The sequence below is a fragment of the Sciurus vulgaris genome, assembly GCF_902686455.1.
Source record: "Sciurus vulgaris genome assembly, chromosome: 1".
Classification (NCBI taxonomy): Eukaryota; Metazoa; Chordata; class Mammalia; order Rodentia; family Sciuridae; genus Sciurus; species Sciurus vulgaris.
In genome coordinates this window covers 24,252,619-24,267,010 of record NC_136461.1, presented here as the reverse complement: position 1 = coordinate 24,267,010, position 14,392 = coordinate 24,252,619, and the positions used below count along the sequence as shown (strand labels likewise).

Below are 14,392 nucleotides of genomic sequence, written 5' to 3'. Positions count from 1 at the left end.
TGGAAAATGGGAATGATAACAATGGCATCTTCTTGATAGGGATGGTGAGAGTATTAAATGGAAGAAAGTATTAAAGAGTCTGGCACACAGAAAGTTTAATAACCATTATTAATAGCTATAAGATTTGGTGCAAATTGACAGTACCTAGCATATGATAGAGGCTTACATGTTAGCTAGTGTTAAAACTAGGGGTAATCTGTAGCTTAGTTTTAATAACCGGTTCAAATTCCTTGTCCTCTGTGAACCATGCTCCAACTTATTTATAATGATGTGTCATGTGAATTTACTCAGTAAATGTAATAGTAACCTATTAACACTCTTCATTGCTGAAGTCTCGCAACATCCTTATGTGATTGATACAGTTGCCCCCAATTTACAAAAAGGGAATGGGGACTTGGAGAGATGAAGTGACCTGCTCAAGAACACATGGGCACTAGGTACCAGGACTGGAATTTGACCCCCTGGGTATGTGACTCCAAAGCCCTCCTCTCTAATACTTCATGAGGAAGAGACTTCAGGCAAAAGAAAGGGAAGGCTTATGGGGTAGACGGAGTGCAGGGTACTGTGTGGGCCAGAGACATTTGAGAGAGTGTCAGGATCTGAAGCTGAAAGGTGGTTTTGCAGGGTCAGGTAAGGACTTCCACAGCAGCAGCACCTGCCCCTGAAGAGGAGGAATGGAAGCGAGTGTACAGAAAGTGAAGGCACCATTGGAACACAAGAGGGCGCCCCTTGCCCTAAATCCAACCTGGAATTGTTCTACAGCTTCACTTAGCCTTTAGCTAATAAAAGCCAGGCTTTTTTTTTTTTTTTTTTTTTTTTTTTTTTTTTTATTGTAAACAAATGGGATACATGTTGTTTCTCTGTCTGCACATGGAGTAAAGACATACCATTTGTGTAATCATAAATTTACATAGGGTAATGTTGTTTGATTCATTCTGTTATTTTTTCCCTTCCCCCCACCCCTCCCACCCCTCTTTTCCCTCTATACAGTCCTTCCTCCCTCCATTCTTGCCCCCTTCCCTAACCCTAACTCTAACCCTAACACTAACCCCTCCCACCCCACCATTATGTGTCATCATCCACTTATTAGCGATATCATTTGTCCTTTGGTTTTTTGAGATTGGCTTATCTCACTTAGCATGATATTCTCCAATTTCATCCATTTGCCTGCAAATGCCATAATTTTATCATTCTTTATGGCTGAAAGCCAGGCATTTTACAAAAAAGTAAAGTTCCCAAATTCCACAGCTTTGTCCCTAAGAAGGTCCCTAAGAAGCCAAGTGTCCTGCTCAGTATCATATAGAAACAAACAACAGAGCTTAAATAAGACTTGTGTTCTCTCTGGTTCAGCATCCATCAGAGTTTGGTTTGCAAGCATTCTGTACACAGTGGTCTATCAGACCCCTCCCTCACCTAGGCCAGCACTAGGTTCCCAGGGTGCAGAGATGAATCAAACAAACCTGGGTTCTGCCTCCAAGACCTGATCTTCAAATTTTCCCAATCAAGCTCTCCTATGAGTAAAACATTATAGAAAACACATTTCCAATTTATTTTTATTTACTTATAAAAGATACACTTGTAATAATATATTTTATAGAATATTTGTAATGCATTATTAGGTCCTGATCTCAGTGCTTCAGACATATTAACTCGTTTAATCCTCATAAAATCCTTTGAGAGAGTATGTAACGTTATTCCATAATACAGAATTTGAAACCATGGTACAGAGAGGTTAAGTAACACACCAAATTCCCCTGGTTGAAAAGCAGGCCATCTAGCTTCAGAATAAGGTGAGAAAAATAAAGATAAATAGAAGTTATAACATTTTTTTCCAAAGCCCAGTGGATCATATTGTATACTCTACTTTGCAGACCACTGCTCTGGGGACTCCCAGGTCTGCAATCTGTCCTTTGAGACAGGGAGGTGCAGGAAGTTATGAGAGCCCAGAAGCAACAGCTTACCCAGGCGGGAGGTCAGAGAAGGCTTTCAGAGAAAATAATGATTGGGATGAAACTTAAAGAATGCTTAGGAGGGCTGGGATTGTGACTCAGTGGAAGAGCACTTGCCTAACATGTGTGAGGCACTGGGTTCAATCCTCAGCACCACGTTAAAAAAATAAAATAAAAAATAAAATAAAAATAAAATAAAAAAAAGTTGCGTATGGAGCTGGAGTTGTAGTTCAGTGATAGAGCATTTTACTGGCATGTGTGAGGCCCTGGGTGTTCAATACTCAGCACCACATATAAATAAATAAAATTAAAGATCTACTGGCAACTAAAAAGCATATTTGGGGCTGGGGCTGTGGTCAGTGGTAGAGCGCTTGCCTAGCATGTGTGAGGCACTGGGTTCAATTCTCGGCACCACATAAAACTAAATAAACAAAATGAAGGCATTGTGAAATACTTTGTAAAATCATTAAAAAAAAAAAAAAAAAAAGTTGTGTAATCAAAAAAATATATGCTCAGAGTCCCAAGGGGAAAATGTTCTTCAGTGAAGAGCAGTAGGTGCAAAGACCAAAGGCAAGCGCATATGGGATTCTGGGAGTCACCGATGGTGCAGCATAGCTAGAGAACAGAATGACAGTGGTGCTGTGACAGTCATAAGGACGGTAGATTTGAACACAAATTCATGTTTTCAATGAGGGAACTGGCTGCCTCCTGGACAGCATCCCAGCTTTTTGGTCCTCAGCTACCAATCACTCTGTAACTCCAAGTGGCCAAAGAGGCCCTTTGCCGCTTGAAGATCTGATCGAACTTGGCCTGGTCCCAGATTCCACAGCTTAGGACTACCCAGAACCCTGCCTCCTCCCCTGCATGCTTCATAAAATCCCAGCCTTATTTCCTTTATGCTACAATCACTGTGACGAGTGTTCCTTGGCCTTCTGCCTCATGTGGGTTTTCATTAAAAAAAAAAAAAAAAAAAAAAAATATATATATATATATATATATATATATATATATATATATCAAGCCAAATATTTTATGGACTTAGTAAATTTACTGGAAGATTTGGAGATGTTGAAATCATATCACAAATTGCATGGCTTCCTGCCATTTTCCACCTGTTCTCCTTCAGCCTCCCTTGTCTCCCTGCAAGGTGGCTTGCCTTTCCTACCTCTGCCCTCTACCTACACCCCATCTGCCTGCACCCGGGCTGCCCCAGCCTGCTCCTCAACCAAGCCCAGAAGCTGTCCTTTTCTTCATCTTCTTTGGGCCATATGCAATAGTCTCCTCGGCGGAGCAGCCGAGCCAGTCTATGGTAGCGGGGAAGCTGGTGGCGGGAGATGGGCTCCAGGAAGATCAGCAGCAGCACTGGGGGATGAGGGGCAGCCAGCAGGAGTGAAGTGGCCAGGCGGAGCTCCAGACGGCAGCGGGGTGTGTGCAGGGCCTGGTGACTCAGCACACAGAGTGTGACCCGGCTGCTCGCCATGCTGTCTGCCACATTGTCTGCCACATCCTTGCCTGGCTCAAAATCTCGCTCAGGGAGGCAAAGACGCAGCCCCTGGTCATCCGGAGGGCAGCCCTCCAGAGCAGGCAGCAGCTCCTGCACCACCCAGCCCTGGTCTTGCCTGCAGTGGGACACGTACACATCATAGAGGAAATTCTTTCCCTCATGCTTCCGACACCTCAAGCCCTGGAGCCAAGCCCTGAACAGGGCCCGGAGATACAGGACCCAGGAGTTCCTGGCTTCCTGTAGAAGGGGCAAGGAGATCAGTAGAAGCAGCAAGGCAGAGCTGCCCAAAAAGAGCTCCAACTCCAAGGTATCAGGGCAGTGGTTCAAGAGAAAGGGGAAAAGAGGATTCTTGGAGTGGTCCCTCGATTCTGTGCGGCACAGCTGTGGTGATTGTACCCATATGTATGACCTGGGGGATCGTTCAAACCAGGGCCCCACCCATGCATTGGCACACTGGCAGGCCAAGGACGACGACAGAATGTACACATATTGGGGCATCTGAGGACTGTGCTCCCGCACACTGTCATCCAGCACAAGGCCTTTCTCCCAGTCTAGCACTAAGACCTGGAGACTGCCTAAGCCCTGGAAAGCAGCGGCTGACAGCGTCTCCAGCCCTGTCCTGGCCAGCCGCAGCACCTGGAGCCTCGGCAGCTCGCCCACCAGCTCCTTGAGCTGCACTGGGCGCGGCCGAGCTCTGTACTCCAGTATCTCTAGCCTCAGCTCTTGTAGGCTGGGCAGCCCCGTAATGCAGCAGGGCCTGGGGCTGTGCCCGTCCCCTCGTACCTTCAGGGACTGGAGCCTGGGGAGCTGCCAGAGGAAGAAGTTGAAAGAGTCCTGGGAGCAGAGGGCCTCCAGGCTACTGCCAAGAAGGGTGAGTTGACGAAGGGCAGGGAAGATTTCGGAGATGTTCTGGGTCCCCAGTTGCAGTCCCCAGCCATCTAAAGTCAGATTCTGTAAGATTGGAAAGACACTGGGAAACAGCTTCCGGGGCTTCATGCCTGGGACTGCATGAAGTTCCAAGCTGGTCAGCCCTGCAGGCAAGGACAATGCTACCCCAGCAGGGGCAGAGGGGAGCTGCAGTCTCAAGTTGTGCAAACTCTCTGGCCCCCAGGAGCCCCAAGTTGACCTAAACAATATGTGGGTGTCTAGAAGATTTAGAGTGGTCAGTGAAGGCAGAGGAGCCAACCAGCCCTCACCCAGGTTTACCAGTGGATTTCTACCCAAGTCCAAAATCTCCAGCCTCCATAAGTCCTGGAATACCTGGCTGTCCAAGCTCACCAGCTGGTTTCCCTGAAGCAGCAGCTCCCGCAGGTGGGGCAAACAAGAGAAAGTGGCTGGGGGCAGGGTGCGCAGCCCGTTGTTAGACAAATTCAGGGTCCACAGTCCTGACACAAGCCCTGTCTCATTCATGCACAGCCTGACACTCTGCAGTTGGTTGCTATCCAGGTTCAATCTCTCAAGCCTGGGCATGGCAGCCAGAAAATTTGGTGGCAGCTCAGTTAGGCCACTGTTCTTCAGGCCTAACCTCTGAAGGCTGTGGCAGGAAGCCAGGGCTTCCAGAGTTATTTGCCCTATCCTTTTGCTCCCCAAATCCAGTTCCTGCAGCTCAAAATGGGCCACTGCTTCAGCAGGCAGCTCAGCCGTGACAGTGAATGACACAGACAGCTTGTCAAGCCTCTGCAGCCCCAGACTCACCACTCCAGCTGCCTCCATCTTTGTGTGGTCCAGATACAAAGTCCCCAGTCTGAGGCCCTGGAGGGCCCCAGGGCTGGCTATCTTCAGCTTCCTGTTGAATGATAGATCCAACACATCCAGGGTCCGGGCATCCCCAGAGAAGGCGCTATGAGCCAGATCTGGGAAGATGTCATCCAGTTCCCCCACATCCTGAAGGCAACTGTACTTGACGGCCAGCCAACGTAGACTAGTAGGCAACTGGACACTTGAGTTCCTGTCCAGGCAGGGGCCCAAGAAATTGAGTCGTTGGAGGGATCTCAGGTCATCAAAGGCATTGGGGTGTAGAAAGAGGTAGCTTTTTGAGGGAGAAGCTAAAAAAGAGAGCTCCCGCAGCTGCCCCAGACCTCGGAGAGCTCCTGGCAGGAGTTGGGTGAGTTGCAAATTCAGCCCCAGGACCTTGAGTCCAGGGTAGTTGGAGAAGGCATCCTGGGGCAGAATAGAAATGGAACCAGCAAGACAGAGCCCCTCCACGCTCTGAGGCACGACTTCCAAGGCCTGTGTCAGGTTGGTCACCTGGGTGCATGAAGCAAGGAAGGACAGTCTGGAGTCCAAGGGGCAGATGTGGAAGAAGCGGGAGACCAGGGACAGCCAGGAGCCTTCTGTCACTAGGCAATTGGAAGCAGTCCAGCCAGCAGTCAGAGGAAGTGACAGGAGAAGACTGTGCAGCAGCAAGTGCCCAGCCATTCCAGCACCAGCCTGGTCCACAGAGAAACAGAATCAGAGCCTCTCTCAGCAAGCCTCCCTTTTGCAAAGAAACCCAGTCCTGCCCTCTCCTTCATACATGCACTTACACCATACTTACAGCAATGGCAAGATGCATAAGCCCAAGCGCCTGGGAGGCCTGGGAGCAGAGCTCGGGGACCACAATGCTTACAAACTATACAACTGTTGGGGAACTAAATGGGAGGATGGGACCAGACTAGGAAATGCTTATAGCTAAGGCTCCAAGGGACAGGGAAAGGAAGTACTCCAGTGCAGAAGGGAGGGCGGGGCCAGGTCTCATTTCTCTGTTGTGAGGAAGCAAACAGTGCTTCTAAGCATAAGATCTGGAGCCGGAGAGCCAGGACTTCACTCTGCCATTAACCTGGGCAGGGCATTGCATCTCTCTGAGCTTCAGTTTCCTCATCTGTAAAATAAACATACTAACACCTGCTTCATAGGATTGCTGCAAATAATAAATGGGGGTCAGAAAGGGTTTCTCACCTCATCGCTTCCTTTACTACTTCCTTCTCTGACTCCTAACAGAAAGGAGCTCTTGAGTAAATTAAAAAGCAGATGTTTTGGAAGCAAAATAATATATGAAAACGATGTCATTGTGAATATCTTGCAATGTCCCACATGGAAGATTTCAAAAGCCTGAGTTTCACCTGAGAGGACTAAAAGGCTCTTCTAGTCTAGGGCAAGTTAGGAAGGTCTCCATGGCCTTGATCTTGACATGCACTCCCAGGATAGAGGCAAGACCCAAGAGGGGACAGAAAGAGAAAAAGGAGTTTTATGATTATCTCAAATGATGCAGCAAACCATTTCCATACAAGCAACATCTGTTCATGGTTTTAAAAATAATAAACTGACAGAAGATAAATTCCTTGACTTCAAAAAGGGCATCTACCCCAGATCTATAACAACTGTAATTCTTAATGGTGAACCAACCATTGCATTAATGGAATGAGACAACTATTATTATTTCTGTTCAATAGTATAATGAAGGTAGGCCTAAGCTGAGAAAATAAACAATTAAAGAAATTAAAATTTAAAAATTAAAAGTATTTTAAAGGAAGAAACACTAGCTAAGATGCTGATTATCTACACAGAAAATCCAAGAATTTCTAAAAGCAGACTATTAAAACTAAAGAATACTTACCAAAGAATCTGAATACTAGACATTTTTTAATGTTCTAATGCACTAGTGTCTTAGTTTAGGTCTTAGTATTTTTCTAGCAATTGCTTGTGCAAAGGGACTGGTCAAAAAGATGCTAATGGGTTTGGGGGGATCACAAAGATAGTTCAGGAAAGTTGGCAGGATTGACAAGCATAGGAACTGTCACCTCCCCAAAATTAAAGGGATAATGATTGGAAGGAGTTACTAGATCCTAGAAGGAAAGGCAGTTTTGTTGCAGGATTAGCTGTCTTGATAGATTCAGTGACATTTGGTCAAGTTGTGAAACCAACCCGAGGGGAACCTCATAGGAAGGAAAAAAGGAGCCCAAATGTCCTGTTATCTCCCCACTGCACACTCTCTTTCTCTCTCCCTCCCCCTCCCTCTCTTTGATCTCTTCCCAGGATGCCCCATAGGTCCTGGAACAGAAGGGAAGAAAAGGGAAGTAAAACCTTAATAAGATCCAGGTCAGCTTCTCTGAGCACAGGGTACAATGGAGACAGACAAGTAGATATGATGGGATAAAACAAAGTAACACAACAATTCCAATGACAATTAAAAAATGTACTCTGATAGATAATAATAATAATAAGACTCAAAGATTTATAGATAAATGGAGAGAATATGGTCCAAAAACAGAACTAATTGAATCTAGTCTCCTGATTTATAAAAAGACACCTGTTTAATTTACTTTTCTTCATCCAAAATAACTTAGGATGCATCATAAGTCTAACTATAAAAAAAGAAAACAATAGCCAGACACCATGGCACATGCCTGTAATCCCAGGGTTCTGAAGACTGAGGCAGGAGTTTTGTGAGTTCAAGGCCAGCCTTGGCAACTTAGCGAGGGCCTAAACAACTTAGCAAGACCCTGTCTCTAAGTAAAATGTTAAAAGAGCTGGGGGTTTGCTTCAGTGGTTAAGCACCCCTGGGTTCAATCTCTGGTACCAAAAAAATAAAACGAACTAAAATAATAAATCTCCTAGGTGAAAACAGAATAGTTTTATGGTCTTGAGATAAGTAAAATTTTCCTAAATAGGCCACAAAAATACTAGCCACATATTTACCAGTCACAATTTTTTTTTTCATAATTGGACTTTATTAAAATTTAGAAATTGCACTGAGGATATACCTCAGTTGGCAGAGTGCTTGCCTCAAATGCACAAGGCCCTGGGTTCAATCCCCAGCACCACACACACACACGCGCGCGCACACACACACACACACACACAAAATTTAGAAATTGTATTCCTTTAAAAATATGAATAAGATAAGCAAAGATAAACCATGCACAGGAGAAGATATTTTTAATACATATGTTCAACAAAGGACTCATATTGTGGGATAGAATGGATACAAACAGAAATAACCTGTGGACCAAAAAAAAAGGAACCATAATGAAAATTAGAAAATGCTTTAATAGAAAAATAACAAAAATACAACAAAAGAAAATCTGTAGCATAAACCTAAAGCAATGTCCATGAGGAACGTGAGTGACTTTAAATATCTGTTAGAAAACAAACAGCAAAATTTGAAAATTAGTGAACCAGGCAAGAGCCTTAAAATGTTAGAAAAGAAATAATTCAAAAATAAGAAGATTCTCACTGCCCCCATTATGCAGCAACTTATATCAGACTAGCCCCCCCCACTATGAAAAAATATAAAACTGGACCAAATGTCTGAAATAACTGCTCTCAGATGTGGCGACATGGTATTGGCTCATTTATGCTACTGTAACAGAATAGCACAAACTGGGCATTCTCTAATGAACAGAAATTTGTATCTTACAGTCTGAAGTCTGAGAAGTCCAAGATAAGACTGGTGGGTCTGGAGGTCAGGTGAGGATTACTCTCTGCTTCCAAGATGGTGCCTTGTTGTTGCATCCTCCAAAGAGAGGGACACTGTCATCACAGGCAGAACCAGAAAAGCAAGATAGCTGAACAGTACATGAAGCTTCTTTTAGAAGAATCTCATTCCCAAAGGAGGAGTCTTGGGCCGAAACACCCCCTAGAGAGCCTACTCTTAATACTATCACATTGGAAAATTTAAATTTTGGAGGAGACACATCAAAACCATAGCTTTAGAAATAAGGATGAGCATCCCTGAGAGAAGGGAAACAAAGGAGACCAGCTCTACAGTTGCCCTGACTTTCTACCTGTAGGCATTTAGTGATCCCCAGCAATAGTGTTTCTGAACTGAGAAAACAGAAGGTCAAGACAACTGCAGTTTGTGTGGGTCAGAGTACAGAAGAGGAGGGAGATACAGAGAGAGCTCCAGAAATTTCTAGAGAAAGAGCTCCAGAAATCTGCTTCAGGTCCCTTAGAGTTTTGAACTGAATGCTAAGTTGAATATGTTTAGGATGAAACACCATGGGGCTAGTGGAAAAAGTAACTGTTGGAGAGCTGTGAGATGAATAATTTCCAGAGTTTTTACAGGGCTGGGATATGCTCAAGTCTGGCCAACCAGATTTGAGGGACACTGTTGAATACGTATAGCAACTAGTAGAGAACAATTAGGTTACTCCTTAGGAATACAGTTAACATAGCCTAGAGCACAGCCTCAAAAGTCTTGAAATTATTAAGGTGATCCCCAGATGGCTGCCTGCCCAAACTTCAACATAATATTTAAAGGAAAACAACAAAGTCCAGCTTGTCCGTAATGTAACATTTACTATGCCCAGCACTTAATAAAAATTATAAGATGTAAGAAAAAAAAAAAAAAAGAAAATGAGACTTATAACCAAGAAAAAAATCAATACAAACATACCCCAAAATGACAAAGATGGTAGTGTTAGCAAGGATACTAAACTAGCTAGCATAAATATTTTGGTATGCTCAAAGATTTAAAAGAAAGCATGAACATAATAAGAGAAAGGGGAAATGATTTTTAAACTAATGAAACATCTAGAACTGAAAAATTACATATCTGAGATTAAAATTTCACTGGGTAGGTTTAAAAGCAGATTACATACTGTGGAAAAAATAATTAGTGAATTTGAAGACCTGGAAATAGAAACTATCCTGCCAGACGTGGTGGTCCCAGCAATTTGGGAGGCTGAAGTAGGAGGATTGAAAGTTCAAGGCCAGCCTGGGCAATTAGCAAGACCCTGTATCAAAATTAAAAAATAAAAAGAACTGGGGGTGTGGTTCAGTGATACAATACCCTGAGTTCGATTCCCAGTATCAGGGCGGGGGGGAGTGGTGGGGAACAGAAGAAGAATTTTAGATACCCTGCTGGTTAAAAAGAAAAAGCAAACAATCATCATCAACAACAACAAAAGATGCTGGATTAAACCAAATGAAACATGGATGGACTTTTGGAAAACATAAGTGAAATAGACCATAAGAAAAAGAAGGACTTCACATATATTTGCATCTTCTTTCTTGATGTGCCATGCATATTTTATATTAACTACTATATTTCATCAATTCTAAGATGCTCATTTATTCATATTTTAACACCTTTGCAAAAGGGTTGCATCCTACAATTAAAATCACATTGGTATCACTGGTAACCAGGCAACATTCTTAATTACCATTGCTGGCACAATTGCTTAGTTGGTCATAGCTGTTCATCTTATTATCACTTCAGTTGAGCTATGCAGATTATTGGTAATACCCTTTAGATAAATTGTCTTTTTAACTGCTCTCAAAATATCACTCTATAATTTCACCTTGAAATGAAAAGATACTCTATATTCAAAAGGGCATGGAAAGAGTAGTGAGGCAGATAGTCTTTTTGGAGAAATAATGTGGGAGGAATTGAGAGTAGGACTATAACATAGTTTATTGCATAGATTATATAATCTTGACACAGGATAATGGTATTATCAGAGGAAAGACCATCATTCACAGAATGTGCATTTGCAACTGAATATAGTTATTAATGGGATTTGGGTTGACTTCTTTGGGGATGGGTGAACAAGTTAACAGTTTTTCAAAAGGTGACTGGTTAGGTAGACACAGTGGCATACTCCTATAATCCCAGGGGCTCAGGAGGCTGAGGCAGGAGGATTGTAAGTTCAAAGCCAGCCTCAGCAAATTAGCGAGGTACTAAGCAATTTAGCAAGAACTTGTCTCAAAATAAAATATAAAAAGAGACTGGGGATGTGGCTCAGTGATTAAGTGCCCCTGAGTTCAGTCCCCAGTACAAAAAAAAAAAAAAAAAATAGATTGTCATATTATAGTTGGCAGAAGGTTTAAATTGGAGGGTAAGTATTGGAAGAAAGGGATGTGTCAATGGACAGACACACAAAGGGTAGACCGTAGTGGACATTTATTATGCATCTATCATTTAGACTCCTCTCCTAGTCCTACTTGGTAACCATGTGCATCTTGCTACTACCTAGAGTCTACCATTCTAGAATCCTGCTATCCCCACTGAAATCAGGAAGCAAATGCTGTTTTCTACGATTACCCCCAGCCTCACAGAGACAGGTAGCCATGACAGTGTCTTTCAAAAATGACAGGTTTCCCTCACTATTATATTTCTAAACGCCTCCACAAAGGGATTATTTTCTGCGTCCATTCTGGGTGTACAGTCAGCAGGTGTGAGACACATTCCACATGGAAATGTACTAATCTCCCTTCTAGTTCACAACAAGGAAGTTACGCCATCTTAACCTTGTTTGGTAGACCACCATTTAGTCCAAGGTTCAATCAACCAATCAAGAATGAGCAAAGGGCTGGGGAAATAGCTCAGTTGGTACAGTGCCTGCCTCGTGTGCACAAGGCCCTGGGTTCAGTCCCCAGCACTGCAAAATTTAAAAAAAAAAAAAAAAAAAAAATCAGAATCTTCTTGCTACTCAAATTAACCTGCTGAAACAAGAATCTCTAGTAAATACATTCATATCAATAAATTCAGTCCAAGCTGAAATGACAGTACTCGATCCTTGGTCTAGCACCCTGAGTCTGTTTCCACATGTTCACACCTGACTTTATCCCTATTTGTCTCTCCTCTTGAGTTGGTCACGGTAATTGCCTCCCAGGTACGCTGGAGTCTGATTCTAATTCTGTATCTCTGGACCACTGAGAAGATGCTTTTGCTGAGCAGATCCATCTCCTTCCTCTTCTCTGCTCTGTATCACAGGTAGGCTGATGCCTGCTAGTTGTATTTTCTGACTTCTGCATGAAGAAGAGATTGGAGGAGAAAGGGAAAAGATGGGACATTTCTGTCCTTCCTTCTCAGCTTTGGTGGAATTCTTCTGGGGCCTCAAACCCTGAAGGACAGGCCTGTCAGAGTTCCAGCTTCCACTGGCTGACTCTAGGCTCTTGGCTTCTAAGTAATGACACCTCTTCTCCTTGTTTCTGCCTCTGCAACAAATGTGAGGTTTTTTTAAAATCACAGTCATAAATGGTCCTTAACTTTCAGGTGAACACTTGGGCTGAAGAGTTAGGATATGGGCTTTTTCAATGTAGTTAGAAGGAACCATTTCACTTCATTCTTGAAGTCTCTGTGCCAGTCATGCTGCTATATAGCAGTGATCCCTTGGCCTTACGGCCTTGCTTTTAGCAGACACTTCATTTTAGTTGACTACAAGTTTTAATTTAATCGACCATTTCACCAATGTGTGCTTGATCTGTCAGCATCCCATTGCTTAAAGCTAGATTTTTCACTGCCTTTGATTCCAGCAGACCCAAATTACCAATTCTCAGACTCACGCTCTTGTCCTAAGGGTCTGCCGTCATCAACCACTCTACATCTGCCAGGTTTTAATTATATGCAGCAGAATCTGAATCTGGCTAATTAAAGCTGAAAAGAAACTTATAATAAGGATTTGGTTAGCTCATGGAATCCTCAGGGATGTTGAGAACTACCCATACAACCACACAGTCAGAAACTGTAGCCCAAATCATGCTGCAGAACTGATCTGGTGGGAACCCCAGTTCTGCTGTTGGTGCTAGCTTGCCCTGCCAGTCTCCCAAAAATTAGACTTGGAGCTGCTGCTAGGCTAGAAGCCAGGTGTAGCTACCTTCTGCTCCCTCTAACCCATTACCAGAGACATTCTGCTTGGTCCCTGCTATTTAAAGTTATATCTTCCAATTCAAAGTCAGGGTTAGATATCTCTGATTAGAAAATACCAGTCCTAGGTCTGCACTATAGAAAGCAAGACTGTCATTTTTTGACTTTTCAATGAAAAGCATGTTCTACCTCCCTGTGAGTAGAACCCTTCCCCTTCCTAAAAGAAACAGAAAGAGGATGTGGTGGGGCTCCTCAACAGAACCCAGGGTCGCGGTCAGGCTAGGTGGAATGGTGTAATAGTGGCAGCAAGCAGCCTCCACCCTCAACCATGGGAAGCAAAACTCTTAAAGCCCAGAAGACCCCTCGCCCACTGTCTTGCCCAGTGCACCCCCCACACACCTGAGGACAGGGGGTCTCGCATCCCTCCCTGGGCTGAGGTGTGAGGGGTTTGCAGAAGGAGGCTGCAGTCACCAATTCTCATGTTGTTGTCTGGCCAGAGCTGCCCAGAGAAATGTCCTGGGAGAAAAGAGAATGGATGAACTTCCTTCAAGAACTAATAAAACAAGAAATGGAATGAAATAATAATGAGATGAAACTAGATGTCTTTACATGATCTGGGGCCACTTTCCAGAGGGGACCTTTCTCTTTCTCCATTTGCCCATCTCTTCTCTCTCCATGCTCCATGGATTGCTACTCCTTGCAGTCTTGGGACCTCATCTTTTTTTATTTGGTGGTGCTAGGGATTGAACCCAGGACCTTATGCATGAGAGGCAGGCATTCTACCAACTAAGCTATATCCCCAGCCCTTTAACACACTTCTTTTTTAATGCTTTTATTAGTGCACTACAGTTATACATTAAGAGTGGGGTTCATTTTGACATCCTCATGCATGCGTGGAATTTAATTTGCTCCATTTCAGTCCCCAGTGCCTCCTCTTTTCCCTAACCCTCCTCCCTCCCCCGATTCCCCTTAGTCTATTCTACTGATAGGAAAACAGATTTTTAACAAGCCCACGTGATCACCCTCACGGTCAATTGCCAACTACTCCACAGACATAATCTCTACTTAGAACAAATTTCCAGCCAGTCCATGCATAACCATATTAGAACTCTAAATAAAAAGAAGTAGCACAGCTCCACCCACCAATTTCAATGGCTTTCACTTAACCTAAGTTCCCTTCAGTTCTTGTCCCCATACTAAACATTTTTTCTTAAAACTGCCATTATTTTTGCAGTTTCCTAAGCACCAGACATCCTGATAAGCACTTTAAATCATATCAATGTTTTATTTCCAGAATCCACCCTTTTTTCTTTTTTTCTTTTTTTACATCTCCAACATTTATTTTTTAAAGGAATGGATTGAGAGAAA

At 43.5% G+C, this 14,392-nt stretch overlaps 1 protein-coding gene across 1 annotated transcript; it reads right to left on the bottom strand.

The window, feature by feature from the left end:
- Positions 1–2,958: 2,958 nt before the first annotated feature.
- Positions 2,959–6,084, bottom strand: LOC306659865 (toll-like receptor 12). Its single transcript, XM_079137718.1, has 2 exons — positions 5,990–6,084; positions 2,959–5,883 (listed from the first exon to the last, which is right to left on the bottom strand). Exons 1-2 carry the CDS (start codon positions 6,005–6,007, stop codon positions 3,124–3,126), a joined length of 2,778 nt encoding a protein of 925 aa, XP_078993844.1. The 5' UTR covers positions 6,008–6,084; the 3' UTR covers positions 2,959–3,123.
- Positions 6,085–14,392: the final 8,308 nt, after the last annotated feature.